The sequence below is a fragment of the Erigeron canadensis genome, chromosome 6 (genome assembly GCF_010389155.1).
Source record: "Erigeron canadensis isolate Cc75 chromosome 6, C_canadensis_v1, whole genome shotgun sequence".
Lineage (NCBI taxonomy): Eukaryota > Viridiplantae > Streptophyta > Magnoliopsida > Asterales > Asteraceae > Erigeron > Erigeron canadensis.
The window spans coordinates 30,612,043-30,639,259 of record NC_057766.1 but is presented as its reverse complement, the minus strand read 5'-3'; the positions used below and the strand labels follow the sequence as shown (position 1 = coordinate 30,639,259).

Genomic DNA, 27,217 nt, shown 5'->3' with positions numbered 1-27,217 from the left:
GTAGCATACTAAATACTGATCAATGCCATCATAGTTATCCAACAACACAATCCTCATCACTCCTGCCAACAACTCAATCATGCTTTAAATACCAACAACTACCAGCTGGAGTATAAAGTTGGTCGATAGTTTTCCAATAGTCTTCAATAGATATCAAAAGATATCTATTGCATCAAAGAAATCAATGCAAGCTAACATACACATTTCATAATTACACGTATTTGTCCATGAAAACAAACAAGTTTTGGCACAGCTAGTAAAGAAATGAAAAGTGTTTTGAGCATCATTTTCCCCCAAAGAAATAATATAAAAAGGGGCCACGAAACTCACCTCAACAAGCAAGTAGTTATGCAAAGTCCAACAAGGTCGCTAGAATCTACACAACATATATATGAACAAGTTACAATTATGGACATGGTCAAGAACCATCCATTGTAACCCGTATTTGATGATATATACATATATGGCTACTTTCAAAATATTCCCAACTGATTTGTCATCTATTATTAAGTTACAAGTCACATAACTTAATATAGAGTATTTGTTTTAATGATTTATGATTTAGTTCTACAAGCTCTTATTCGCTGAAATTTTTGGTAACTTTATCAATTTTTATTCTAGATCACACCCGAACTAACCAAGTCCTTAAATTTTTACCACAGTAACTTTTATGTGTTATATACTTAAATGAATTTTTACAGAATTTATTTTGTTCTTGAACTATTTTTAAAAATTCGATAATTACAGACTAGTTAATAAATTCACTGTTTGCGCACAGAAAAGTTTTATAAAAGTTAAGGGCCTTCGAAGCTTCAAAAAAATCCATTTTTTTTACTGTACAATCTTAACATCTCAAAAACGTTTCTAGAGAAAAATAATTTTGTAGTTCATAAAATCGACCAAGATATGACTATTTGAAGTCGACCAAAATCTGTTCGGAAAACTCAGCTTTGTGCAGTTTTGTTATAAAATTCGTTTGACAACCTTTAACTTCATATTTTGACACGAAACTACTTCCACCAGAAAGTAGACTTCCTGAAAATAATTTTAGACACCAAAAACGTGACTTAACCATCTTCCATGACCAAGATACGACCTCTTAAAGTTAACAAACTGAATCTGTCCAGATTCTGAAATAACTCAAACTTACTGTTTTAAAGACTACTACAATTAAATACTTATATAAACCTTTCAAATCCTTCCAACACCTATTTACATCTGTTATTATGATTTCCTTGCCCTCATAATTGTATTTCTTTAATTACATTAATTATTATGCTACAATAAATACGTAAACTTTTAACATTAATATGATTTATACTTCAAGCTTTTGATTTAACCCTAAAAAAAAACCCTTTCATTCATTATTATAAATTTGCCATAATATATATTCATCAAATAGGTTACTTATAAATAAATATTAATAAATAAAAAGATATGCTTATATATATATATAATAAATAAAAAGACTAATATATATGAAAAGAGAAGACAAGTGATTTTACCCCAAGATTGATGATCTTCTTCTTAGATACCTTGACAAAATAAAATAAAATACAATCTATAAGCTAGGATTTCATTATAAATTGTATTTTAAATAAAAATTTCATGAGGATATATTATTATTACCAAAGCTTACTTTGACAATGTTGATTAAAATTTGTTCTTGTGGTGTAGGCTTGGTTCGACGACAGCAGCAAAACAAAGATTTGTGATTTGATTTTGATATATATATAATTTTGTTTTGCCGACTTATAAGCTAGGAGGATGTCTCCATGACTCCATCTCAAATTCAAGTTCTATATTATTTTTTTTTTATATATAAATAAGTACTTAGAATTTGCATATAGTTAGGATATATATCATTATTATTATAAACTAATTATACAAATTTTAGCCGTAAATTCCTTTTCAAGTTGTTGAAATGAATTTTTTTTTTTTTTTGTTGGTATTTGATATTAAACTGCATTTGAACTTTTTAGATGTTTTATAATTTAACATTATAACAAAACTATTATCTTATGACTATAGGCTTTAACTCACCACAATGTATAGGGATTTATCAATGTATAAAAATGAATATGACATATAGGCACATTGACTAGTCAATGAATTTTGAAATATAAGTTAGAGACTATAATAAATTGCAGGTTTTGGTGACGGATGTCACAGACGCAACTTTGGTCTCGTCTATTTTTCTAACCACTTAGGTTCGCCGCAACTTTGAAGGGCGTTTAGCACAAAACCCGAATTTTCAAACGATCATAACTTTTAAACCGTAACTCTGTTTTTAACGTTCAAATTATCCACGGACACGTGTTAGGGTCTACTTTCCAATGGTAATGTCCTCTAACGATGAAACAAATCTTGGTTTATTATAAAGTTGGTTCAAAGTGAATTAGTCCATTCTCGTATATATACATATATATATATACTCCTATTTTTTGGTCGAGTTGTTTCAATTGGCCTCGTTCTTAATCAACGTTTGTTTGCGTTAATTTATACGTGTTTTAAATGTGATATGTGATTTTATTTTTTGAACTGGAGAATGCTATTCCAAAATTGCTCAAGACGAGTCGTCTACAAATATACAAACCAAAAGAAGATTTAATAACCAATCCTTCCATCTAATGTTTTTTTTTTACTATTTCTATACACATATCAATTGAAAGCATATGAAATAATATGATCAAACTACTCATCTATTAAAGTAGAATCGAAGACAAATGAAAAATGAAAGAATTTTGAATACGCCAATGTAGTGTCTTATGTGTAAATGTTTTGTGTTTAATGTGATGACGATTAATGGGATAAAAGTGTTTACCAACGTGCTTGAGGTTGGTATATATGTATTCTCGTTAGAGTTAAAAGACGTTAAAGTGAAGTTATTAGTGTAGTTGCTAGTTGAGGGACCAGAGTAGCTCATTTCAAAACCGGTCTTTGAATTAAAACTTTGAACGAAGAGGCCGATTTGGTCGACCTGATCATGACTGGGCTTAATTTGGCCAAACTGAATAATATCTATACTTCTATATCTATATTTCTATACTTCTATACTACTATATAAAAATTATACCCCTATGTTGAAAAGTTTACAACTTTGGGACATGCGAAATCACCATTTAACCTTAATTAATTAACTTACACAACCATTCCATAATCTTTTAAAAGATTTTCACTATCCCAAAATAATCAAACATCTTTGTATCAATTACCAACACCACTTGACGCCAACGCCACCACATCGCAACTAATGTCATCGCCGCCGTATTGCGCAGGTAAAATCTCTTATGTCGGCATGTTTATGCATTATATGATGAAAAAAGATTGATATGAAAATGGTGACCATACAATAGAGAAATACAATATGATCTATTATATTTCCAATTAGCTATGTGTAATTACGTGTACCTTCATTACTGTTAACCGATAAAATTAAGATTTAAATGTTTTTATGATGTCATCTATGTCATCGAACCTTCTATATCTAGAAGAAATTAAATAAAACATATTTATATATGCTGTCGCTTTTTTATCATTGAACGATAAGATCTACAAAGATTCTATAACCACATTCTACTTTGACTCGGACAGTTAATTCAAATAACTGTTGTCAAAAATGTTTTGTTCATACTCGCAGATTTCAATTTTTTATATCTATATCATAACAAAATAGAGGGTCCGGTGATAGCTCTATAACGTAATAAAGTTACATTGACCCTTCAATTAATTGGTCATTTTCTAAGTGACCCAACTAATCAATTATTGAAAAATAAGCATAAAATTTGTTATTTGCTAGACTAGATATGTTTTGAATTTCTTGTGTTTTTTTGTGGGTGAAATTAGATATTTTAAGTGTTAAATTGATTAATAGGGATTTGTAAGACATGTTGGATATAGATATAATAATTATAATTCAACGTTAAACCAAGTAGAATATAGGGGGGGGGGGGAGGACGATAATATGAACTTGAATATCATTACAGAAGGGGTCAAATAGTTTCTAAATCTGATACATATATATAGGGTAAGGTTCAATTAAGAACCATTTAAATTGAAAGAACATGAGAACCACTATATTATAACTTGATGTTCATATGTGATAAGTATATCTGAACATATTCGTTCACGTAGGTTCACTTGAAAACCATTCATATATGAACATAGGTAATATTAGTTATAACTTGACATATTCATATGTGCATGTATTTGTTCACATAGACTATTCACATATGAATACCAAGTTATAATTAAAAGGTTCTCATGGTTCCTCCAATTCAAATGGTTCTCATTTGAACTTTTTCCTATATATATATATATAGGGTAACACTTCGATAAGAACACTTTTAAAATATATATATATATATCTTAAATTATTTAGGGGGTAAATATACATAAATTTATTTTCCACCATAAAATATTAAATAATTACTAATTATCGCCCAAAATTCCGGAGGGACCATAACCCCTTTTAGTCTTACTGATCTTCCGCCACCGATAATATGAACAGATTTTATATAGTATAGATATAGATAATTATATAGACTGCTACGAGTATTATAGTAGGTAAAAAGAACAATGCAAAAGTAATATAGATGCGTAATACTAATAGCTCTAAATTCTATTCAACGTGAAGAACTATAAAACAAATAATAATGTATAAAATTAATTGATAGTTGCAATTTGGAAACATTAAAATATTATACTTTATTAACTTCTAAAAGGATTCTAGAAGTGAAAAAAATATATATATCCAAACTGGATACATATGAATGAATGCTCAGGAGAGCTGAACCACCATTTAGTAAAACAGATAATTAAAAATTAATCTTCCAAAAGCAAGATTTGAAACACATTTTTAAGTCTGCTAAGTAACAAGCCAAAAGAAAAAGTGACGTGGGTCAAATAGGAGTTCTTTTGACTAAATGGGCCTAGTTTATAGTCCAACTAAACCATCTGTAGCAAAAGATAGCTGCAATATACAGTAGCCTAAATTAAAATATGGACTCAGCTAAGACGTTTTTTTTACCCAAACAAAATGATAGGACTTACTTTTAAACAACCACCAGTGATTACTGATTAGGTAATCTGATGATGTGCTAATAAGAAGTCTTTGTGTTCAAACCTCACACCAAGTGAACATATTGGAAAGGAGAGGTTAATAAACTGTCACATATACCCATTTAAGCCACATATAGCTGAGTCAAAGACATGCTTTGCTCGGGGTAGCCTGAAGAGAAAATACCTCATCCGTTTAAAAAAACGGTTTTCCATTTGTGAGATTAAAAAGCAGTCCAATGCCACTACATTATCAATAATAAATTGAAGGTTTAAACCATTCAGATATTGTTGCTACTTTGGGAAAGAAGGAACAAAAGGGTCTGAATTTGAGAGCAGTGGTTGATGATGAAGCTAAATAATAACCGAGAGAAGCTACCTAGACTATAGAGTCTGCAAACTACAAAATAGAGCTAATAGAGAGTTTAACAAATGACTGCTCATTAGACTTTTTGATGAAAATGCCAGAACTTAAACTCATATAAACCATAAAATGCCTTGCCCACTAACAACTTACAGAAAAAGATTTTGTAGAAGTCAATCTCGAGTCTAAAGCTTTACTGTTTTGTCATCAAGCCATCGGTTTATCTTTCTGGTTTCTGAACATCTTGAGTCCAGATTTTTACTGTTTTGTCATTTTCTAGGGCCCCTGAAGCAATCATGTTCTCATTTGGGTGACATGCAACCGTTATGACAGCATCAGTGTGACCTTCGAGTTTCTGGACAACTTTTCTTGTCTGAAGTTCCCACAAATACACACAATTGTCCTCAGAACCACTGACGATGTATTTGCCATTGGTGATGGAAAATGCTGATGAGATGCAGTACTTTGAGTTGGTATGGCCGGTGTAGGTCTTTAAGAACTTACCGGTTGAAAAGTTCCATAACCTCTGTATCAGAATATGAAAAACAGAAAAAGATTAGTTTGAGAAAAATCAACAAATTTTTTAATAAACCAACTGTTTTACATAAGATCATAAAAGCATCTAGAATGCTAACCCCAATTAAAATTCTTTCCATTCACCTGTTATATTTATCATTACAACATAACTTAAAGGCCTAGATCACTACATCGATAAACTTTAAGGTTGCCAAGAGACAGACTTATGCTTCTCCACTTAATTTGCTAGAAGTCGTCTTCTCCGTGATTTCTAATCCTTTCAGAAGTCTGCTGCATGTTTTATCGAGTATTTTAATGTGTTTTATATTGCTGCATGCATTACCTCTTGATTTTACTTGAAAGATAAAACAGGAACTAAACATGACAAAGGAAGAAAACTTTATGCAGGACTGCAGGAGCAAGAGATGGTTGGATACAACATATTTTCAAGCAATCCAAAGATTAACTAAACATCCTTGCAAGCAAAGCGGCCAAAGTCACTTATATAAAAAGCAGTAAGTGCAAAGTTACTAATCGAATGGTAACTTTAAAGATCGGTCTTGCAAACCGTAACTCCTGTTCAATATGTCCAAATGATTCGACACTGGGGCATTGAAAACAAGAAGAAAAGATATAATAACATGTTATAACAACTATGATATCCATTATTTCTACAGCATTATCCAAATGTCTCCTAATCCTAACAACGAGCAACCTAAGTGACTCGGAATAGTAGATGTGCCAAGCTAAACATTGCTGTCCAAATGTATTTGGGGGAAGACCGGTAGATTTTCTGCATACAGATTTACAGAAGACAGAAATTTGCATGTTGCCCTAGATATTAAACCCACCCAAGGGCTGCGATTTGAGAGCAAATCTTTTACAATAATGAAACCCACGCAAGCTCAACATGTTATAATCCTAATCAAAATAAATCATGAATATATAGTTGTATCGAAACCTAGTTATGTGCACGAGTATCTCAAGGAATCTAGGAGAAGCAAGGAATAGAGTATTGCAGGAAAGGATTCAAGGTTATAAACCAATTATGAGATTCTGTTAGTTAAATATTAATAAATCACCATTTTAATAACAAAGTCAAGTATTATCAGTGGCTTTGTTAGATTCATAACCAGATGTTTAGATAAATATAAAAACCCTACAATAATCCTCTCATTCACATTACAAACATCTCAGTTCTTGGACTATCTAGTTGTCAACTGATATGAACTCCCAATGTCAAAAAGAGTAAGCAATCTCCCAACTTCAAAAAGAGTCGACTTAATTAATCCATATCCGAAATTACAACCCTAATGCTATATTAAGATTAATACTAATCCTACAGCTTGATTGGCAAGCTATTATTAATAAGGCAGCTAAAAAAATATTAAAGACACCATATAGAATATAATAACTTAATATAGATATAAAATGTAGCTCGCATCATTACTTCGACCTCCATAAACACCTTGTCGTCAAGGTGTTGCTTCAAGCTGTCTTGATTCCAGGATCCCATATTTTGATGTATAGTTCTGCCTCTTCTGGATCATCGTAATGCAGCATAACAAAACCTAATAAATGTTGTCTCTTGTCGAAGTTTAACCCATACATGGGTACATTTTTTGATGTGAAACAAACCCAACACAAGCAGCAACATCATTAGTCAGATTAAATCCTCATGAAAGGCTCATCTGCCTCCTCCTTCTTACTTGTATGAACAAGAGGCTCTATAGTTGGGACTACCAACATCGATGACTTTATATCAATTTCATTAACATAGTCCATTGGTCCAACATCTTCCTATTTTGCTTCTATATCTACTTGTACTGGTTTAAGGACCTTTTCTACAGATTGGACACTTGACTCAGTTTGGGCAGGTATTTCGAATTATTCATAACGAGTTCTAGGTTGTTGTCCCAATGTCAAAAAGACTCAATCCAACTAATCCATATCCGAAATTACAACCCTAATACTATATTAATACTAATCCTATAGCTTGATTAACTCATTAATCATATGTCCGTCAATCAATATTTCCTATTATCAAGTTGATAAATTTATTTTCAATTCACCATCTTTGTAATAGATATTCGGTACCACGGGCCAATTGAATTTTGACATGCGAAGCAGCCACCAAAGATAACATTTATGAAACTACAATGAGTACCATATTAGTTATTCATGCTCACAATAAAGCATATAATGAATTCCCATGAATACCCTCAGCCAAAACTCAAAACCAAAGTTTTCATGTTCCACTGGTTTTGTAACAGTTCCTCTGTAGTATGACACGGGCACAAAGTAGACCAAACACGACCAAATGTCCAAATCAAGATTCTTGCTTGTTTGTCCCTGCCTTAAGAATTGTAAAAATTCCAAGCACAGCACTTATACTTCCTATTAGTACTAATTGCATAGTATGCAAGTATAACATTCTTCAAATTTCATCTACTAACTCGAAAGATCAGCCAACAAATTCAAAAAGAACCGCAAATGAATATACAACATGTCAACATTGTCACAATTTCATATGCTTTCTACATAACCGTAACAAACCTACAAAGCTACAACTACCCCTAACTTAAACCACACTACATTGGAGAGGATAAAATTTTAATAAAGCATATACGAACTTTCAATAAAGAATTCCAACTAGTACCTTCTCTTAAAACTTAAGGCAAAGATAACATTATCAGCTGGTTTTGTGTTGTTCCTTTATGTATTCTAACAGAAACAAGAAAATATTCAAAACCAAACAGGAGTAGTCCATGAACATCTATAATTCTTCACATGGAGTACTGATTTTGCATAGTGTGTTTCAAGACAGTTAGATGCTTAGATAGATGTATCCATAGTACATAATACCATATTAGATGATGTTCATACTCGCAAATAGACCAGATGGCCTAGAATCCATTCTTGTTAATCTCCTCTGCAATAGGTAAGAGTAAAGTTACCTCCTTAAACTCCCTTTGCCTCCCATTGTTAATGTTGCACAACAGGCACTAAGTGGAAAGTAGAAAAGAAAAGATCTTTTCTTGTTTCCCATAGACTCGTGTTTTACAAAGTCAAGGCAGAACATCTATACTAATTCAATAAAATACTCATTGCATAGTATGCAACTTCAATTATTCTTCAAGCTTAATCTAAAATCTAAATGAACAAATCACCTAACATATTGAAGTAATACATAAGCTAAGAAACCATATAACAACATTGTAGCAATCCCAAATACTTTATAACCACACTAACAACCCTGCAACTATAATCAATCAGTATGAACAATTAACTTAAACATGCAAATATACCCTGTTCTTCCAAACTAACCAAGATTATTAATCCCCAACTTCTACTCCTCTTCACAACAAGTACCAGCTGCTTATTATGCAAATTCAAACTTTTCAAGTTCGCCTCTTTTGTGTCGTACTTCTAACTAATCAAGATTTAGCACAAACACCTATACTTCTTCAGAACGAGTACTAAATTCAAAGTACGTGATTTCTAAATTTCATATTCAGCTCTTTTGCGTCATTCTACTAGACTAAACAAGACTATTCGTCCACAAACACCTATACTTGTTCATAACAAGTACTAACTACTTACTATGCAAGTTCAAGTTCAATTTATTCACGTTCAGCTGTTTTTCCATCGTTCTTCTAAACTAATCAAGATTACTAACCGCATAACACGCAAGTCTCAATCTTTATCAAATTTTACTAACAAGTACATATAACATAATCAATATAAAACAATTAACTTGAGTATAAAACTTTGCAAAAAACGAATACGAAAACTAACTCACCAGAGTACTATCAAGAGTCCCAACAAGGATAAATTTCCCATTAGGCGAAAACTTAACGAAACTAACAGGCGGGTTATCATCATCAATCAAAGTTTTAGTACAATGACCAGTAGAAGCATCCCAAATCCTACATAACCCATCATAGCTACTCGAAACAATCAAACTACCGTCTCGGTTAAAATTAACCGCGGTAACTGGGTCAGAATGAGCAGGTAAAACTTTCAAACATTTCCCAGTTTTTGCATCCCAAACCCTAACTGTCTCATCGAAAGAACCCGACACAATCATGTTTGACTGAGGATTATAATTGACACAAAAAACATAGTTAGTGTGGCCGGTTAGTGTTTTAAGTAAGGTACCGGTGGAGACGTCCCAAAGACGGACGGTTTTGTCGTCTGAGGCGGTTGCGAGGAATCGAGAATCGGAGGAGAATGCGACATCGGAGATACCTTGTTCGTGGCCGATGAATTGTTGGATGGTGGTGAAGGTTGTGGTGGACCAGGTACGGGCGGTTTTGTCGGCGGAGGAAGTCGCGATGAGGGTTCCGTCGTCGGAGAATTTGACGGCGGAGATTGAACGTTTGTGGCCGGTTAGGGTGTGTTTTAGAGTGTAGGGGTGGGGGATAGGGGTGGTTGTTTCCGGTGGTGGTTTTGGTTGTGACGTCATTTTCTTTTTCTGTGAGAGGGGATTTTTTTTGGTGGTGTTGGCTAAAGAAACACTCTGTGTGTTAAATGGGAAAAAGCCTAAAGAAACACAAAGCTATAGTGCTTCCTTTTTAGAGAGACAATCTATTGGGTGAAAAAGAAATAGTAGTAATACGATGAGTATTGAGTCGAGTATAAAACAGACCAAGTGTTTACGAAGAAAGAATCGATGTTCATAAACAAATATTCGTGGATATTTAGTAATTTGTATGTGAAAATCTATTATGATGTTAATAAGACTACTGCTACTCTCACAAACATTATATTCTTCAACTTGCACGTGATTAAAAATAAAAAACCACCCCCTCATTGTGAGGGTGCAGGAGCCGAGTTATATATTGCCAACAGTATATAATCTATCCCCAATTTGTATATGAACATCTACTATTTTATTATCCGGCTGTTAGACGGATGAAAAATACTATAAGTATGCTCACCACCCCACCTTTAAAAAGGTATTTCTTTATAAATTTGTGCGCTTTGAATATTAGTATTATAACTTAAAATGTTGTCTTGACATAAATAAATTAGGGTAAAAAAGAATTTGCATGAACCCACCCTTTAAAAATCTTTAATCAGTCACTGCTCACCAGTCTAAAGATTTTAAGATCTCCCCGTACAAGTTCTAAGTTATAAGTTATGCAAAGATCTCATTTCTTTCTGTTGGTCGACAACCAGCAAAAAATAGTTTTTCACCATCAAGGTCTCTCTTTTTGTATGGTAGGGATATTTTATTCTCAATCCATATGTTTGAAAACTGTAAGTACACGTTCTGTGCTCAGTTATCGTCTGTCGCAATGCAATTCTAAATGATGTTAGAACTTAGAAGTGATGTAGAGATGACATAAGCAAGTACTATAAGTTCATGTTGACGTCACCATCTATACAAATAATCTCGTGATGACATCATCACGAGTAGGAGTTCGTGTGAGCCTAAGCGGATCTACCTCATTGTTAAGAGGTTCATATGACCCTCCTTGCAAATAAAATAATCCTAGAAAGGTAATTTAAATTTAACTAGGACCGTCCTTACAAAATGTAAAGGAACCTCCTTGGAAGAAAAACAAACAATAAAAGAAAGCTTGATAGTTGTTTTTAATGGTGAAATCTAAACTTGAGTTTCTGTGTGAAAGAAGTATTTGTTTGTCATCTTATATCTTCATTTTATTTAAGCTCTTTAAACTTTAACATGAACATAATCTTCATTTTCTAAAACCCTTTAAACTTTAACATGATACATATCACTTTTGACTTGTATAACTTACGAGAATAGTACCCGCGCGTTGTGGCAGTGATGGAGGTGATGGTCGGGTGGTGATGTAATAGCGGCGGCGGTGATGGGGTGATCTACCTGACGGGCTCCGCCTTCGAATTTAAAAATTCGTCGAAAGTATATCGAATGACCACTCTAATGAAAGAGAATGAAATTTTAAGAATACCTATATAATTTTTATAATTTATCGATATATTGTTTTTGAGATAAAATTTTTTGAATAAATTAGAAGATTAAAATGATTTATGGAAGAGAGAAAAAAAAAATGATTGGTTGAGATTTCAGTAGAGAGAAAAAGTATTATGGTTCTTTTTAGGTAAATATATAATAGATATGAGAGACATTTTGGGGAGGTAATTAAATCAATATTGAAAATTTAAGTTCAATGTTGAAAATCTAAAGGAAATCTGTTTTATAATATAGTATAGATAACCGTATAGTTGTACTACTTATTAAGTTATATCTTGGTTATAGATATATTCATTCTGTTGAGAAAAATGATGGCCTTTATTTTAAGCCTTTTAATCGTACTTATGTTTATGAGCTGACAAAACTTGCAAATTTATATAATGGGTTTACTTTAAAAAAAACAAAAACGAGTAGTTAGCAGTTAGCGTTTGAGACACCATAGTGACATATTGTAATACTAAATAATATATTTGTGTTTTTAACTCAACTGACCCGACCAGACCGATTGCTTTTAGCTTTGTCCCAAATCAACGCCTGAGTTGAGGTTTTCAAGGACCCACCTAAATAGAAATCTTAGGGCGTGTTTGGTTCACAGAATGTTTTTATAAGGAATGAAATCTTGCAACGGGATTAGATTCCGAAGGAATGAAATTTGATGGAATGTTTTTTGTTTTTTTAAAATTCAACATAATGAAGGAATCAAATTCCATCCAATAACCCCATGGATTGGAGATTCCATTATTTGATGGAATGTTTACATTCCAATGAAATGAAATTCGATTATCTTTTGACAACAAAACGTACCACGGAATGAAATTCAATTCCAATTACATCAGATTCCATCAAAATCTGTGAACCAAACACGCCCTTAGATCCGTCACTGCGTGTGAAGATAATCAAAGCGCACGAACTGTTTGAAGTCCAGCCTGTAAATTAGCCTATATATACAAGACTTAGGTTTAGGGTTTTGGTCCATGATTTCGAAACATCCAACTGCACGGGGTAGAGATCTATACCCCGTGCCACAAAGATGTATACTCGTTTGGTGTAGCAAATCTTATGATTAATGATAATATAAGAGTTTTATATCTTGTTTATCTCTTATTCTTCATATAATTCGTGTTTATATGTCTTGATTTAAACGGAAACCTCAAAGATTATTACAATTGTTTTCCGTACCTTTGTAGTCGAATTGATCGTGATTTAACCAATCTCAATCTGCTTTAACAAAAACTTTCAATTTTTTTTTTTTAATTGAAGAGAGTCTTAACTCAAGTTCCAATCTGGTAGTATTTGGGGCAAAGAGAATTGCAAATGAGCTCGTATGGTTTGGTGAAGTGAACTCAATGGACCAACAACATTACTTTGCATAGTTGTATTGTAAGGACTTTCATTTGAATTCTACGCTATTTTTGACCAACAAGTTTGGCCCAACCCATTAGCCGTTATACTTATGGACATCATTATATAAAAAGCCTATTATATATATTCCTTATATGCTATAAAGACCTGCCAAAATAATATAAAGTGAATGGCTCTTTTGATTTGATATATAAAGAGTACAATCCAGTTGAAAATGACAAATACACTTACTACTCTAAATAAATAACAACATACAACTAGATTAATATATAAATGTTGTATGTTAGGCTAACAAAGCCTTAATTTCTAGCTTTTTACCACCATTCACTTCTTTGTTCAACACTCAGACCCTGAGGATGATATTAAAAGTTCGGACCAGCAGCAAGAATTTCCTTAGTCAGCTTATCATTCTTGCCAATTTTATGGTCCGTAAACACTTCGAAGTTGTTCTTGAACAGCCCACCCAGCTTCAACAATGTCTCCTTGTATGCATTCTTGTCCGACCACTGCATTATTCGATTCAACCCCACATCAAAATTAACGACAAAAAATATATATTTTAAAATTTTATGAAAATGAAGACATTTTTGGGCAACTTACAGTGTTCACTGGATCAAGAATCTCGGAAGGCACTCCCTCGACCTCAGTTGGGATCTCCAGCCCAAATACTTCTGTTTTCTTGTAGTTTGCATTCAAAAGTTGTCCAGAATGAATGGCATCAATGATTTTACGAGTGTATGCCAGTTTCATACGACTTCCAGAACCATAACTACACATAAATTACTCATAATAATAAGTATATACTATGAGTGTCTATGAGAAATCATATGTATCTGTATAAAACTATATGCGTGTATATATTTTATATACCTGCCGCCTGACCAGCCAGTGTTAACAAGCCATCCAGTAGCACCATGTTTCTCCATCTTGGTAGCAAGCATTGCTGCATATTTTGTTGGGTGTAGCATAATGAACGCTGCACCAAAACAGGCTGAAAACGTTGCCCGTGGCTCCTTTACACCTTCCTCAGTGCCAGCCACCTTCATAAATATTAAAAAACATAATCAATCGCTCTATACATCCTACAAGGGTAAGAGTGATAAATGTTTTGAAACTTGCAAGAGTTTGTACCAGTGCCGTATAGCCACTAATGAAGTGATACATAGTCTGAGCAAGGTTTAGCTTGCTGACTGGTGGGAGCACACCAAATGCATCACATGCCAAGAGAATGACATTCTTAGGGTGTGGACCGACACACGGAATCTTGGCATTTGGAATGTACTCAATGGGGTATGCAGCACGAGTATTCTCTGTGACGGATTTGTCTAGATAATCCACTTCCCTGGTATGCTCATCAAATACAACATTTTCCAGCACTGAAAGTAGATATTTAAATGTAAAATTGCATACACATTATAAGCATTAAAACATATTGATAGAATACTACAATCATCATACCAGTCCCGAATTTAATGGCATTCCAAATATCAGGTTCTTTCTCCCTTGAAAGATCAATACACTTGGCATAACATCCACCTTCGATATTGGACACCCCCTTGTCACTCCAACAATGCTCATCATCTCCGATCAAGTATCGGTTATGGTCAGTAGACAAAGTTGTCTTCCCAGTACCTAAAATACAAAAAAGAAAAATTGACAAAAGTTCATTAAATATAGATACAATTACATCAAAAAGATTGATAGTCCTCTCGATGATAAAGTTGCATAAAAGGTAGATATGAGTATAAGGCAGGGATTTGTGATGTGACCCGAGCTATATGATCCTCACCATTGAAAAGAATGGTGAGGAAGCTTACCTGAGAGACCAAAGAAGAGGGCAACATCTCCATCTTTGCCCATATTGCATCCAGAATGAAGGGACAGGATTTGGCGTTTAGGCATGAGATAATGCATGACACCAAAGAGACCTTTCTTCATTTCCCCGGCGTATTGTGTGCCGAGGATGACCATTTCTCGTCTACCAAGGTTTAAATCTATGCTAGTGGAGGAAGTCATGTAGTGTGTGTAACGATTACATGGAAATTGGCCAGCATTGTAGATAGTGAAGTCTGGAGTACCGAAATTCTCCAGCTCTTCAGCTGTGGGTCGGATGCACCTGCAACCTACCCAGTTATCCACTTGTACACACACATGTTTTAACATACTTTCACCATTATATTGTTTCCCTTCAATTAAACCCGTTTACTCTTTAAAAAGACGCTTGCAACAAAAACATTTAAAACTTATCTGGAGGGCCTTGGCTTTAGAGTATCTGGAATCATGAGACATAGAAAAACATGATAGTTGTGTAATATTTCTAATCTACTTACATGTTGTGCATGAACAGAGAGTGATAAGCTCTTGCAGACACAATTCGAACTTTGATTCGGTTCTCTGGATCCCAGTTCAAGAACTGATCATTCACAAACACCTGAAATTTCAATTAGGCATACAATTAAGTGATCAATCCACATAGAGTAGAAAATTAAATCCAATAAATCACTAGATTACTAATAAGTCAATGTCTTTCTTATTGTGTTCTTTCTTTTTTTAAAGGCTATACTTTACTAGTATATCAGCTTGGTTAGATATTAATATTTGTCATCTGTAACTTGTAACATGAGTGTGCTAAAAGATTATTTACAAATGGTTAATTTTGACTGGGTTAGAATGGTATACCTTAGACTTTTAATCTGATGGTTAAATGACAATTGAACTACTTAAAGGCACAAACAAAACTTACAATTATCAAAAATGAACATCTATCAAAATTATTGATATTGCATAACATTACCCTATTTTGTAAGACTAAAACTCTTAAATTATGTTCCATAAGATGCATACTGATACTAATTAAATTGTCAATTAAGGTTTTCTCCTTTTAGGTTATCTGAGAACGGCAAGTTAGTTTTTGACTCAGATATGGTAGCCTAACTAACTTTTTTCGCCCATAACTGCCCGTGACACCCAAAAATATTTTACATAACACAGATTCAAACTTGAAAACTCTTTTTGAAGATACATTATTTATATCATATCTAAATCCAATTATTTATATCATATCCAAATCCAAATATTATATAGAAAAGGACAAAGGCACTTCTTTCAAGACATAGAGATATAGTATGGCGAATTTAAAGGAAAGAGACAAAAAAAAGATGCATCTATATATCCTCATCTCACAGGCTCACATATCTTAATGTTCTTATTCGTATTTATCATATTCCCTACTTTAATTATAAAAAAAAAACTGTATAGTCCTTCCTATCTATTTATAAAAGTGGGCACCACTGTTTTCGTCATTAGTTCCATATCTACAAAGCTATCTAAACTTTTATGGTGATATCAATCATGTTGTAACGAAAACTGTAAACCACACCAGCAAAAAAACAAAGTGATGTGCAACAAAATTTTTAAAAAAAAATGATTTTGAAATAAAAATTAAAGTTATACCTTTTCCAAAGAATTCAAATAATCAACAGCTCTTTCTCTGTTAACCAAGAAGGTCTGCTCATCCATTTCGATATTTGGTGAACCTCTGCATACATTATGCATATATTAAATTTGCCCGTTTATGTATGATAATTCAATTACATATAAAATCAAGATCATATATTACAATTTTAGTGACAATACTTATACCATTTTTTATCGTAACCATGATTTTTATGTGAAAGTAGAGTAACTATGGATGATGTCATACAAATTGATATATGATAGGACTTAACAAAGCAAATTTAAAGATAATGGATATAGAGAACATACTTGCCCCACCAGAGCTCATCCTCAGTGGTGTCATCTCTAACGACACGCTTATCCTTTGGCGAGCGGCCAGTTTTGGCACCAGATAAGGTAGCCAATGCACCGCTCGACGTTATGAATGATCCTTTTTCATACTGGATCGCCTGCTCGTATAACTCTATAAGAAAAGAATAAATGTGGTTTATAGTTATTAAGTACATTTTATTGTACGTAATCATATATGGAAATAACATAAAGAAATGTACATAATAATTATTGTAAAGTTTGTAACATATGGAAGTAACATAAACATATATGAAAATTAAATTTTACCAGCAGGGGAGAGATTGTAGAGGACATGGGTGAATTTGAGAGAGCTGTCACTAGCCGAAAATGTTGGTGCGAAATGGTGTTCAGGGGCATGTGACACTCGAGGGGTCTCCGGTCTTCGGGCTGGGTCTCCACGAACCAATTTGGGTCCAGTTTCTCGAGTCAGGGATGCTAATGATGCACTGTATAAATATTGAAGTTTTCATAACATATTACATCAAATTAATTAATAATTATGTTGTTACAAAACAGAATTCGATCATTCTCATTTTAAATACTCAGTTTAAAATTCACTATCTTAATTCATTATTATTTTTTCATTTTTTATGATTCCTTTATACCACACACATGTTGTTTTAGTTGGAGTCAAATACTACATAAATTAATACTAATATAGAGTGTGTTATTATTAACCACTAGTTAATAACTTAATGACCACCGTCGCTTCTCAAAAGATTAGTAAGTATCAAATAGTACATGAAGTAAAGAGTTATTGTTCAATTAACTTTTTGTTAAAGTGCATTATTATTATTAAAAGAAACGTTGAATATATAATTTATTGACCAAATCACAACAACAATAAAGAAAACTTCAATATTTAATGAAACCTAATTGATAAGTTTTATTCGTATAAAATAATTTAGATACATGCATCACTTAAAGCTCGATAACTTTGAGCGCATCCATGTATGTACAGATGTACATTCACACACGTACATCAATGTTATAGTATTACGAGTATTTATCATTATTATATTTAAATATAAGCTATTTAAACATTTTAGTAAACACATAGCCAACACTCAACAGCTTAAACTTGATCAAAAATGATTCATGTATATATTCTCAGATTGTTAGAACAAAATATATTCCTTCGAGTTCTAGCCCCATGATAAACGTTCTATAAATATATTAAGTATTAGTTTTTTGTTAGGATCGGTTATTTGTCTTTTAAAAAAGATAATAAAATATATTCCTCAATTTAGAGAAAGAGAAATAGATTGTACTATGTAAATTGGCATAGGATTCTTGAAAATAAAGAATATAAGTATCAAGTATGTCAGAGTAAACAAGTAATACTATTCATTGAAATGCTTTTTCAAAAAAATAGTTTTCTTCACAAGAAAAAAATGAATAGCAACATTTTAAAGAAGATTATAAATTTGTTATGATGGAGTCATAAATAGTAAATAACGATCATAAAATGATCATATAACTTTTTAATTGGCACAATTAACTATTTAATTCATTCCATTCTTGTCATTTTGTAATTTATGGAACGCGCATTTGTTTTGATGTTTAAATAAAAGGAAACATGGAAAGGCAAAAATAACTCACAGTTAGATTTTAATTTATAATATTTCAAAAATAAGTCACACTCGAGTCTAAAATCATCCTCATGTAATGTACAAATTATATTTTATTATGTTTAAATTTTTTAAATGCTATATGCCTATATAAATCTAGTTGGATAGAAAACCCAACTCACATACGTATTAGGCTAAAACTCTTTTGATTGCAAACTTTATTTCCGTAATTCTTACGAATTTTAAAGAATGGAGTACAACTTTTCTTTTTCCGAAGAATAAAAACATATTCTCGATCTACCAACTCTTACAACTCCAATTGAAATACGACCGGTCTATAAGAATAAGGAGCCCTAAAGTTACGAGATCTAAAAATATAGTTAAGAAAAATAACCAGAAAAATTAAAAGTTACATGACCTACTAATAAGAATAAAAAAAAACAAAATTTTAAACAAGATAAACCAATATTAAGGAACGAGAAAACAGCATGCCCAGGCCCGGTGTGAGCGGTTTTCACAACTCTAGGCATGACTAAAAGAGGTTTCATTAGATTATTTATATTGTTGTTGGTAAAAATAAAGAAAAATGATGCCACTTTAAAAAGAATGCTACTGTATTTAACATTTGCAATCCAATTCCTACCCACCAAACTCCGGGCCATCATTTCTCGATTTTCTATTGACTTTCAGGTACGATATAGAAAGAGAAATGATATTTAGTCAAGCTCATTTTATTCATACATGTCATCATCATCATTTATATACGTTAAAGAATAATTTAGGAATAATGTTGAGAAGCATGTAACACATTTTTTTATTGAAATATAAATTAAACGTTACGAAGAGAAGAATAGAAGATGTAAATATATGATTGGGGTTGAGTATTATAAAACTAAGTATTAAAGTAAAATAAATAGGACAAGATCTTGACCCTTAAATCATGGTTAGATTGATGCACGAAGATTTACAAAACAATTGATACACAATGATTTTTATGATGCATGGTGATTTTTAGTAAAGAAATACCTATTGTTTTATTTGTTTTACTTTAATACTTGTTTTATTTTACCTAAAACCTATATGATTATGTTATATATATACCTGATGGACTGAAGCTGTTGTTTATGGCGTTCCTCTTCGGACATATTTGCAAAAGCACCTTGAACACCATCCAAAGGTGTTGTCGGTGCCGATTTCTTCTTTTGGAGAGAATGTAACTCATCAATCGTTTGTGCCTTCACCGGGGCCGAACTATCATCATGACATATCCCACTCTGCCTCTTTTGTGTCGATATTTTTGGCAGCCCGTTCCTTCCACCCGACACTCCATTTCCTTTCGCGACGGTCGCATTTCCATTTCCATTTGACGCCATCTCGATTTCTTCCTGGACCCCGTTTCAAATACTAATTAGTTACATCATGATAATAATATATTAATAGAGCGTAACAAGTTGCGCACGGCTTATCTTGCGCACGACTTACTCGCACCTTGTTACGTACATGTAACATATCTTTTGTGATTAAATGATATTAATGTAGCGTATTTATGTACATTATCAAATTCTTTGATAAAAACTTCAAATTATTAAAAAATGAAAGAAATTAAATAAATAATTTGATAACTCACCGGAAAATGAACAACTTGAACACAATTGAGAATAAAATTACGATGATTCGATCATCAAACAAAAGTAGTACGAGTATTATGAGAAAGATATATGAGAAGGTGGTGAGGAATGAAGGTCATATTTTGGTCCTATTTAAAGGATTTTGAGTAACTATGGTTGGTTAATGGTAAAACCATGGTTAGGTTATATCGCAAACTTTCAAGGTGACTACTTCATAATAAGGGGAGCATCATTTTTATGCGACTCGATCAGTGGTGTGCGTGTACCATACACATAAATGCATTTGGGTAATAAAGTGGATTGGAATTCATTTTCAGTTCCGCGCACGACATCGAGATGGCAATGTTCCTCCGGTCGATGGAAATCCGCTCCACCCGATTTATCATAAGTGGATATGAATTACCGAAATCGATAAACAACAGATATAAAATGGCAAGGAATGATTAATTAAAATTAGGAAAATAATTAATCAACCTAATTGGTATGCTTAAAGATATGTCTAAAACCTTAAGAATTTGACATGTGGATTTCACTAATTCTCTTTCTTAATCTTCCCCCTGATTTTTCCATATGTCATAATCTTACAATTAGACACATCTTTAGGCACATCAAGTAGTTTGATTTATCATTATCCTTAAAATTAATGTCTTTAAGGTATCAAACTAGATTTTAGACCCGTATCCAACACTAGACAAGAGACTTATGATATTATCAATATTAGATCTTCATACATTTAAGTCATAAAAGCTTATATTATTGAAAATATACGGTTCCAAGTGTTATATTTTGCAAGTTGTAATAGAATAATCACAGGTCATTATTGTCATTATTAGCCGAGACATATTGGTGAAATTATGTGTCGTAGTCATCGCACAAGGCACATGCTACAATAATTCATCTATTATAGGTGAAAGGACTGAACTCGATAAACCGAAAAAAAAAAAATTATACCCCCACTGCGCCGCAGTGCAGTGGGAAATCTCGGACCCAAGACTGGAAGAACCCCACTGCGCCGCAGTGGGAGGAAAAGAAATTATGGCCGTGGGTTTCGACTGCGCCGCAGTGGCCCATAGTTCAGCAACATCAAAATTTGTCCACTTTAAGATTAAACAAAAATCTTCAAACCTCAAACCAAATATTATGCAAATTACATTCCAGTATTGAAAGCGAGAGAGTTAACCTGTAAACAGTCATATTTGTCAAATTCGTTTGATCCACGATCAACTACACTACCATATGGGTCGATTACCCATCTTGACATTTTACAATCAAACAAAACATCTTTGTCAACTCCAAAAGACATAAACATGACCATTTACAAAATGTACCAAAACATGACCATTAACAACCAAAATGTACCATGAGCCAAAGTCAAGAGGGATGTCTAAGTGTCTAACCAAAATATGTCATTCTTCCATGAATAGCCAAATACCTTCCAAATTCAAGTAGCAACTTTGACTCTAAACTTCAATTCAATCCAACCTAGTTCCTTCTTCCGGAACTACCTAAATCACAAAGGTAAACAACTAAAAGTTAAGTGAATGCTTAGTGAATATGCTTGCATATAATCATATAAACGAAGGAGGGCAATGCTCAAGGGACTGTTGCATATGGACTATGACACCGTCGTGTCATATCCATAATACTCACCCTTGGGCTAGGCATTACATGGATCCATATAAGCAAATGATTACAATCACAATCAAATATAACAATAACAAATGCTCCACATGAGCCTATGGCCACCAATTAGGACTGTAATCAAACTCAACCATAAACATGAGACTTAACGCCAAATCAATTACCACCTTGGACTCACTCAACAAGAATGGTAATTGACCCGACGAATATACAAGTATACTCACCTCCTTCGCGAAACAACAATAAAAAAAGATAACCGCAATGGCAAAAATCAAGCCTTCAACCTATTACATATCATAATGCACACATAAGGCAACATTCACTTTTCTAACTATCTCAACATAGCAAATTAAACCTTTCATTAGCATTCCTAACCTCTAACCAATCCACTATGTCATTGAGTTGCTTATTTATTAAAATTTCTGATATCATCTCAAGAATTTCATCATCATCAACATTATTTCACTTGCTAATAAAAACATCATTTTCATAGTTAGAGCTTCACTACCAATATTCTCATTTAAATCAATTTTAACATAAGCAACTCAATAACTAACTGATTATATCCAATAATTTGGGGGAAATTCATACCTGGACTCATTACTAGCAAAACCCCCCAATTTCTTACTTTCATAAACCCTAATTCCTAGTAAAGAAGGGAAATTAGGTTAGGAAGTGATTACCTCAAGGAATACAAGACCAAATCAATACTTGAAATCACAAATTTCTCCTCCCCATTTTCCTTTTGAAATTTTCGGTCACCACCACCACTAATTAACCCATACCTAACTTTTAATTCTTGAATGATAATAGATTATGGTTCTTCATGAGTCTTTGATTTGAGATTAGAAGTCTAATTTGCATGAATTGAGATTGGATTAAAATATCAAGAAGAATGAAGAAGATATTGGAATAAGTTAGATGATGGAAGTAGGGTGGGAAAGTGGCTGGCAACTTATACATATGCAACGCCCCTTTTTCAAATTTTTTAACGGGTATTTTACCCGCTATCCGCTAAAGTTCCAACTAAATTAACCCCATATTTGAAAATAAAATACTAGGAACCTATTTTAATGTCAAAACTACAAAAAAAGGTTAGTTTATTACCTTAAAATTCTTGGGGTGTTCCAATGGGTGTTTGGGATAGGTATATCTAGAGTTCATATTGTGTTTATATTGATTATTAAATTAAATACTAAAATTTATAATTAAAAAAAATATAACTTAATATATTATTATATTAGAGGACATTATCAATATTGTATTAGGATAACAATGTACGACATTTATAAACAATAATGTATAATATTTCTTATAAGTTAATATTTATCTTTAGTCATGTAGTCGACATTGATATTTATATGCGTAAATCTATATTTATATATATAATAAAAAGTCAAGTAAAGTCAAAATTGAAAATTTGAGAAAATCGAGAGATGTGATTACGCGGATTAAATTTAAATAACAATTAAGTATTTAGGACTAAAAATTGTAAATTATTGATGGAAAACAAAAAAGTGTAAATTAATGAGATTTTTTCTACATATATTAATATAATAATTATATTTGGATAATAACTATTAGGATTTTTAATTTATAAGTAAATATAATAATTATATTTGGATAATGACTATTAGAGATTTTAATTTATAAGTAAATTAGATGATGACATCATCAAAAGTCAAATTGATAAAATCGAGCGATGTGATTGGTTAATAAGTAATTAGTTCAACTGTCTTATAATATATATTAAGATTAAGATGTGGATGATTAGTCAGAAGCATTTTTAAGTTTTATCTAAAGTTTTGAGTTCGATCCTTATATATGGCTAGTTTTAGAGTTTTTTTTTCTGAATACTTGTAACAGCTCATGGTCAACATCTCGTTATCTAGGGTACGTGCAAAATATGTTTCACCGTTATACAGTGAAGTTATCCTGATGTCGTATTTCAACTGAATATTCGCAAAAAATTTGTCATCCACAGATAACATGTTTACCATCTGAAATAGTATTATACATATTAGAATTATATACATGTAAATATATAAAACAAACCCCTTCTTTACTTAATTAAGATTTTGAAATACCTGAATTACTCCACAAATTCAACAATATTTCTCTCATTCATATACTGAATGTACCCAAAATACCCCTAACAATTTCAACCCACACCAATCTACGGTCAAACCCTAGTCTACTTCTCTGTCTACATCTATACTATATTATGTAATAAATCTCATTTTGTTGAATTTTAAGTTTCAATGTTTCACAATTCATTAAAACCGCAGTACATCAATAACTTATACTATTTGTTGTCACTGTCATCACCAATCGTCGCCGCCAACACCGTTCCCACCGCCACCATCGCCCCTACCGCCGCACGCCAACATTCAATACTGTTGTCGCCATTACATCGCCATCACCACTGTCACCTCCACCACTGCCGCACGCCACCACCACCCGTTATCGCCATCACCGTCGTATCGTGTGAGTACCCTTCGAGTGTAAATATACATGTCTACAAACAAATTATATTTTAAATTGACTATACATTAAGTTGTTTAACTTGTATAATATATTTTGGATTAAGGCATACTTTAATATGTTAGTAATGTACTAGCAGTTAATGATAATATGTTGTTGGGATGGCGTGGTACTGGTTCAGTCCTTGTATTGGTTTCAGTATCGTCGGAATTCATCTTGAAAATCATCAAAATATGATCCCGGCCCGGTATAGATGATGGTAATTTAAAAAAATCATGTATAAAATATTAGAGTTTTCAAAAGAAAAATGAAATCATAAATAACAAAAGTTAAAATAAACTAAACTTTAAAAAGAAAAATGCTTATGAACTATCTAAATATACATAGTGAAAAGTTATTTTGAGAACCCTTTTTTTAGAACCTTTGAAAACTTTTCAAATCAAGCCCAACCGATGATTATTCTTTACATGAAAATTGTTTTTTGATTGTTTTCTGAATAACTTATGTGTAATTTTAAAGTTTATAATTGTGTGGAGGCATAGATTATCATCCGTTATACAATTATATGGAGATTTGGATTCTTGATCATATGTGCACGAATATTGCTATGATTACATGTGATTGACTTGCATACATGTGATCATAGCAATATACGTGCACATGTGATCAAGAATCCAAATCTCCACATAATTGTATAACGGATGATAATCAATACTTCCACACAATTATAAACTTTAAAATTACATTTAAGTTATTCAGAATACAATCAAAAAACAATTTCCATGTAAAGAACAATCATCGGTTGGGCTTGATTTGAAAAATTCTCAAAGGTTCTCGCAAAAAAAAAGGGTTCTCAAAATAACTTTACCCTATATATATATATATATATAAGGGAATCTTAATTCCAAAATGGATAAGTTAGATAAAGTTTAACTTTTAATTAGAGTCATTAGTTTAAAAAAACAGATGTCATATACTTTATTTTAACCTTTTTAAATTAAATTTAATAAGTATAAATATAATCATAAACTATGGAAGGCAATTCTTACATTTTTTAACGGTTAAAAGTAATTATTTTAATAATACTAGCACGGTATCCGCGCAATGCGACGGTGGTTATGGGGTGAGGTGTGGTGGTGGGGCGACTATTGGTGGTAAAGGCGGCGCCAGGCGGTTTAAATAATTGATGTAAATACAATTGATGTAAATGGTAAATTGAAATATTTAGAAAGATTAAGAACTGATAGTGTAATTTAATCGTTAGGTTATTTTATACAATTTCTCTCATGTAACTTTCAATAATAGAGGGCTATTTTTTTTATAATAAATATAGCATAGGAGTATAGATAATTATGAAAAATAGTTCCTAAGTTATATTTATATTTTTCTATAATCACTTATGTTGTTTTTTATATAGTAATATCATTAAATCTCAACATATCTTATTTATAACTATCAGATATATTATAACAATGAAAACTTAATAAGTTTAATATGCGTATTAGGCGGGAAATAATCTTATAAAAATAAATTTAACAAAAGAGAACTAAACTTTAATAAATGTGGTGATAACAAATAATTTATTTTTATAAAATGCTTATGTCATAACAATTGTCTCTTATGTATTAATTATTATATAAATATTTATTACTCAAAAATGATACATACTTTTATAAAATCCTTTAGTTAATTTTTTTAATATGATCATGAAACTAAATAAAATCAAATTATATATAATAAAAATTAAAATTAATGAACTAATTACTTCAAGATTATTATACAAGTCATATTTTGGTTCCCAGATGTGGAACCAAATATTCCAACAAACAAAGAATCAGCAAAAATAGATTGTAGATTAGATACTTGAATCTTTCACATTGTCTCACCTTATAAATAATAATGATAATGAAGAAGCGTATAAAAATATATTAATGTAACCATGTAACTTAAGATAATATATTGTAATTTAATAATAACTATCATATGATATGGTAAGAAACAATAGAAAAGTGAGCATAATTAAAGAAGGCCTTTTCAAACTGCACTAAAAAAAACAAGCAAGCATCTACCCACTCACCTTCCTTGTAGAGGTTTTACTCGTGAAGGTAAATGCTTTTGCAGTGGAGGTTCTATCTAAAGCAAAGACCGTATCAATAACAATAACCATTTCAAAGAAGACTAGTTAAATACTTACAACAATATTTCGTTGATATTAAGTCAAGCATATTAACGTAAATCTATATAATAATATACTAATGAAAACCACATTTTGCTAAATTGAACAGCCACTATAGTAGTAATCAAGAATTTTGATGGAATCAAACACTACAACACATTAATAAATCAATACAAATTTTTTATTAAAACTGTTTGAGCCATATAATATATCTTAATTACCCGTGTATTTTTTTATTCGCTTTCCGTATGTATTTTAATCTAAACTAGATTATTACCCCGCATAATATGCGGGAAATATATATAATTAATGAAATGTTAAATTTTTTGAAAATATTTAACCAGGTGAGAACTAAACCACTAAAAAACATAAAATTACATTAATGGTCGTTGAGATTCTTGTTAAAAGTGAGCAGACAATTGAAAAAATGGGTACATTCACGAGGTCTCGCTAAGTAAGGTTTTTGTTTGTTTGGATGTTTTTCATTCATCCGAATATGTTTGAATTGTCATTGTATTGTGCTTAAACTTTTTGCTTGAATAATTTAGTTATCCACTAAAATTACTAATCAATTTAATTATCAATCTATATATCGCATTTTATGTTAATCTAACTTAAATTTATGGATAATATCATTGCAAT

At 31.9% G+C, this 27,217-nt stretch overlaps 2 protein-coding genes across 2 annotated transcripts; both read right to left on the bottom strand.

The window, feature by feature from the left end:
* Positions 1 to 5,459: 5,459 nt before the first annotated feature.
* LOC122604048 (COMPASS-like H3K4 histone methylase component WDR5A) lies at positions 5,460 to 10,505 on the bottom strand. Its single transcript, XM_043776942.1, has 2 exons — positions 9,741 to 10,505; positions 5,460 to 5,948 (listed from the first exon to the last, which is right to left on the bottom strand). Exons 1-2 carry the CDS (start codon positions 10,404 to 10,406, stop codon positions 5,643 to 5,645), a joined length of 972 nt encoding a protein of 323 aa, XP_043632877.1. The 5' UTR covers positions 10,407 to 10,505; the 3' UTR covers positions 5,460 to 5,642.
* Positions 10,506 to 13,424: 2,919 nt separating this feature from the next.
* Positions 13,425 to 20,377, bottom strand: LOC122603327 (phosphoenolpyruvate carboxykinase (ATP) 1-like). The gene is made up of 12 exons (XM_043776004.1): positions 20,274 to 20,377; positions 19,748 to 20,031; positions 17,343 to 17,521; positions 17,034 to 17,187; positions 16,722 to 16,806; positions 15,599 to 15,699; positions 15,086 to 15,384; positions 14,727 to 14,900; positions 14,400 to 14,644; positions 14,139 to 14,308; positions 13,869 to 14,037; positions 13,425 to 13,774 (listed from the first exon to the last, which is right to left on the bottom strand). The coding sequence occupies exons 2-12, from the start codon at positions 20,017 to 20,019 to the stop codon at positions 13,631 to 13,633; spliced, it is 1,992 nt and encodes a 663-aa protein (XP_043631939.1). The 5' UTR covers positions 20,020 to 20,031; positions 20,274 to 20,377; the 3' UTR covers positions 13,425 to 13,630.
* Between the last annotated feature and the right edge of the window lie 6,840 nt (positions 20,378 to 27,217).

What these genes read in the sequence shown, in the direction of transcription:
- LOC122604048 (XM_043776942.1), bottom strand. Translation starts at nt 10,406, where the DNA reads ATGACGTCACAACCAAAACCACCACCGGAAACAACCACCCCTATCCCC. An exon ending in GGACTCTTGATAGTACTCTG is followed by an intron (nt 5,949 to 9,740) that starts GTGAGTTAGTTT and finishes ATTCTGATACAG; the next exon opens with AGGTTATGGAACTTTTCAAC.
- LOC122603327 (XM_043776004.1), bottom strand. Translation starts at nt 20,019, where the DNA reads ATGGCGTCAAATGGAAATGGAAATGCGACCGTCGCGAAAGGAAATGGA. An exon ending in CAACAGCTTCAGTCCATCAG is followed by an intron (nt 17,522 to 19,747) that starts GTATATATATAA and finishes ATATTTATACAG; the next exon opens with TGCATCATTAGCATCCCTGA. An exon ending in ACTGGCTGGTCAGGCGGCAG is followed by an intron (nt 14,038 to 14,138) that starts GTATATAAAATA and finishes ATTTATGTGTAG; the next exon opens with TTATGGTTCTGGAAGTCGTA.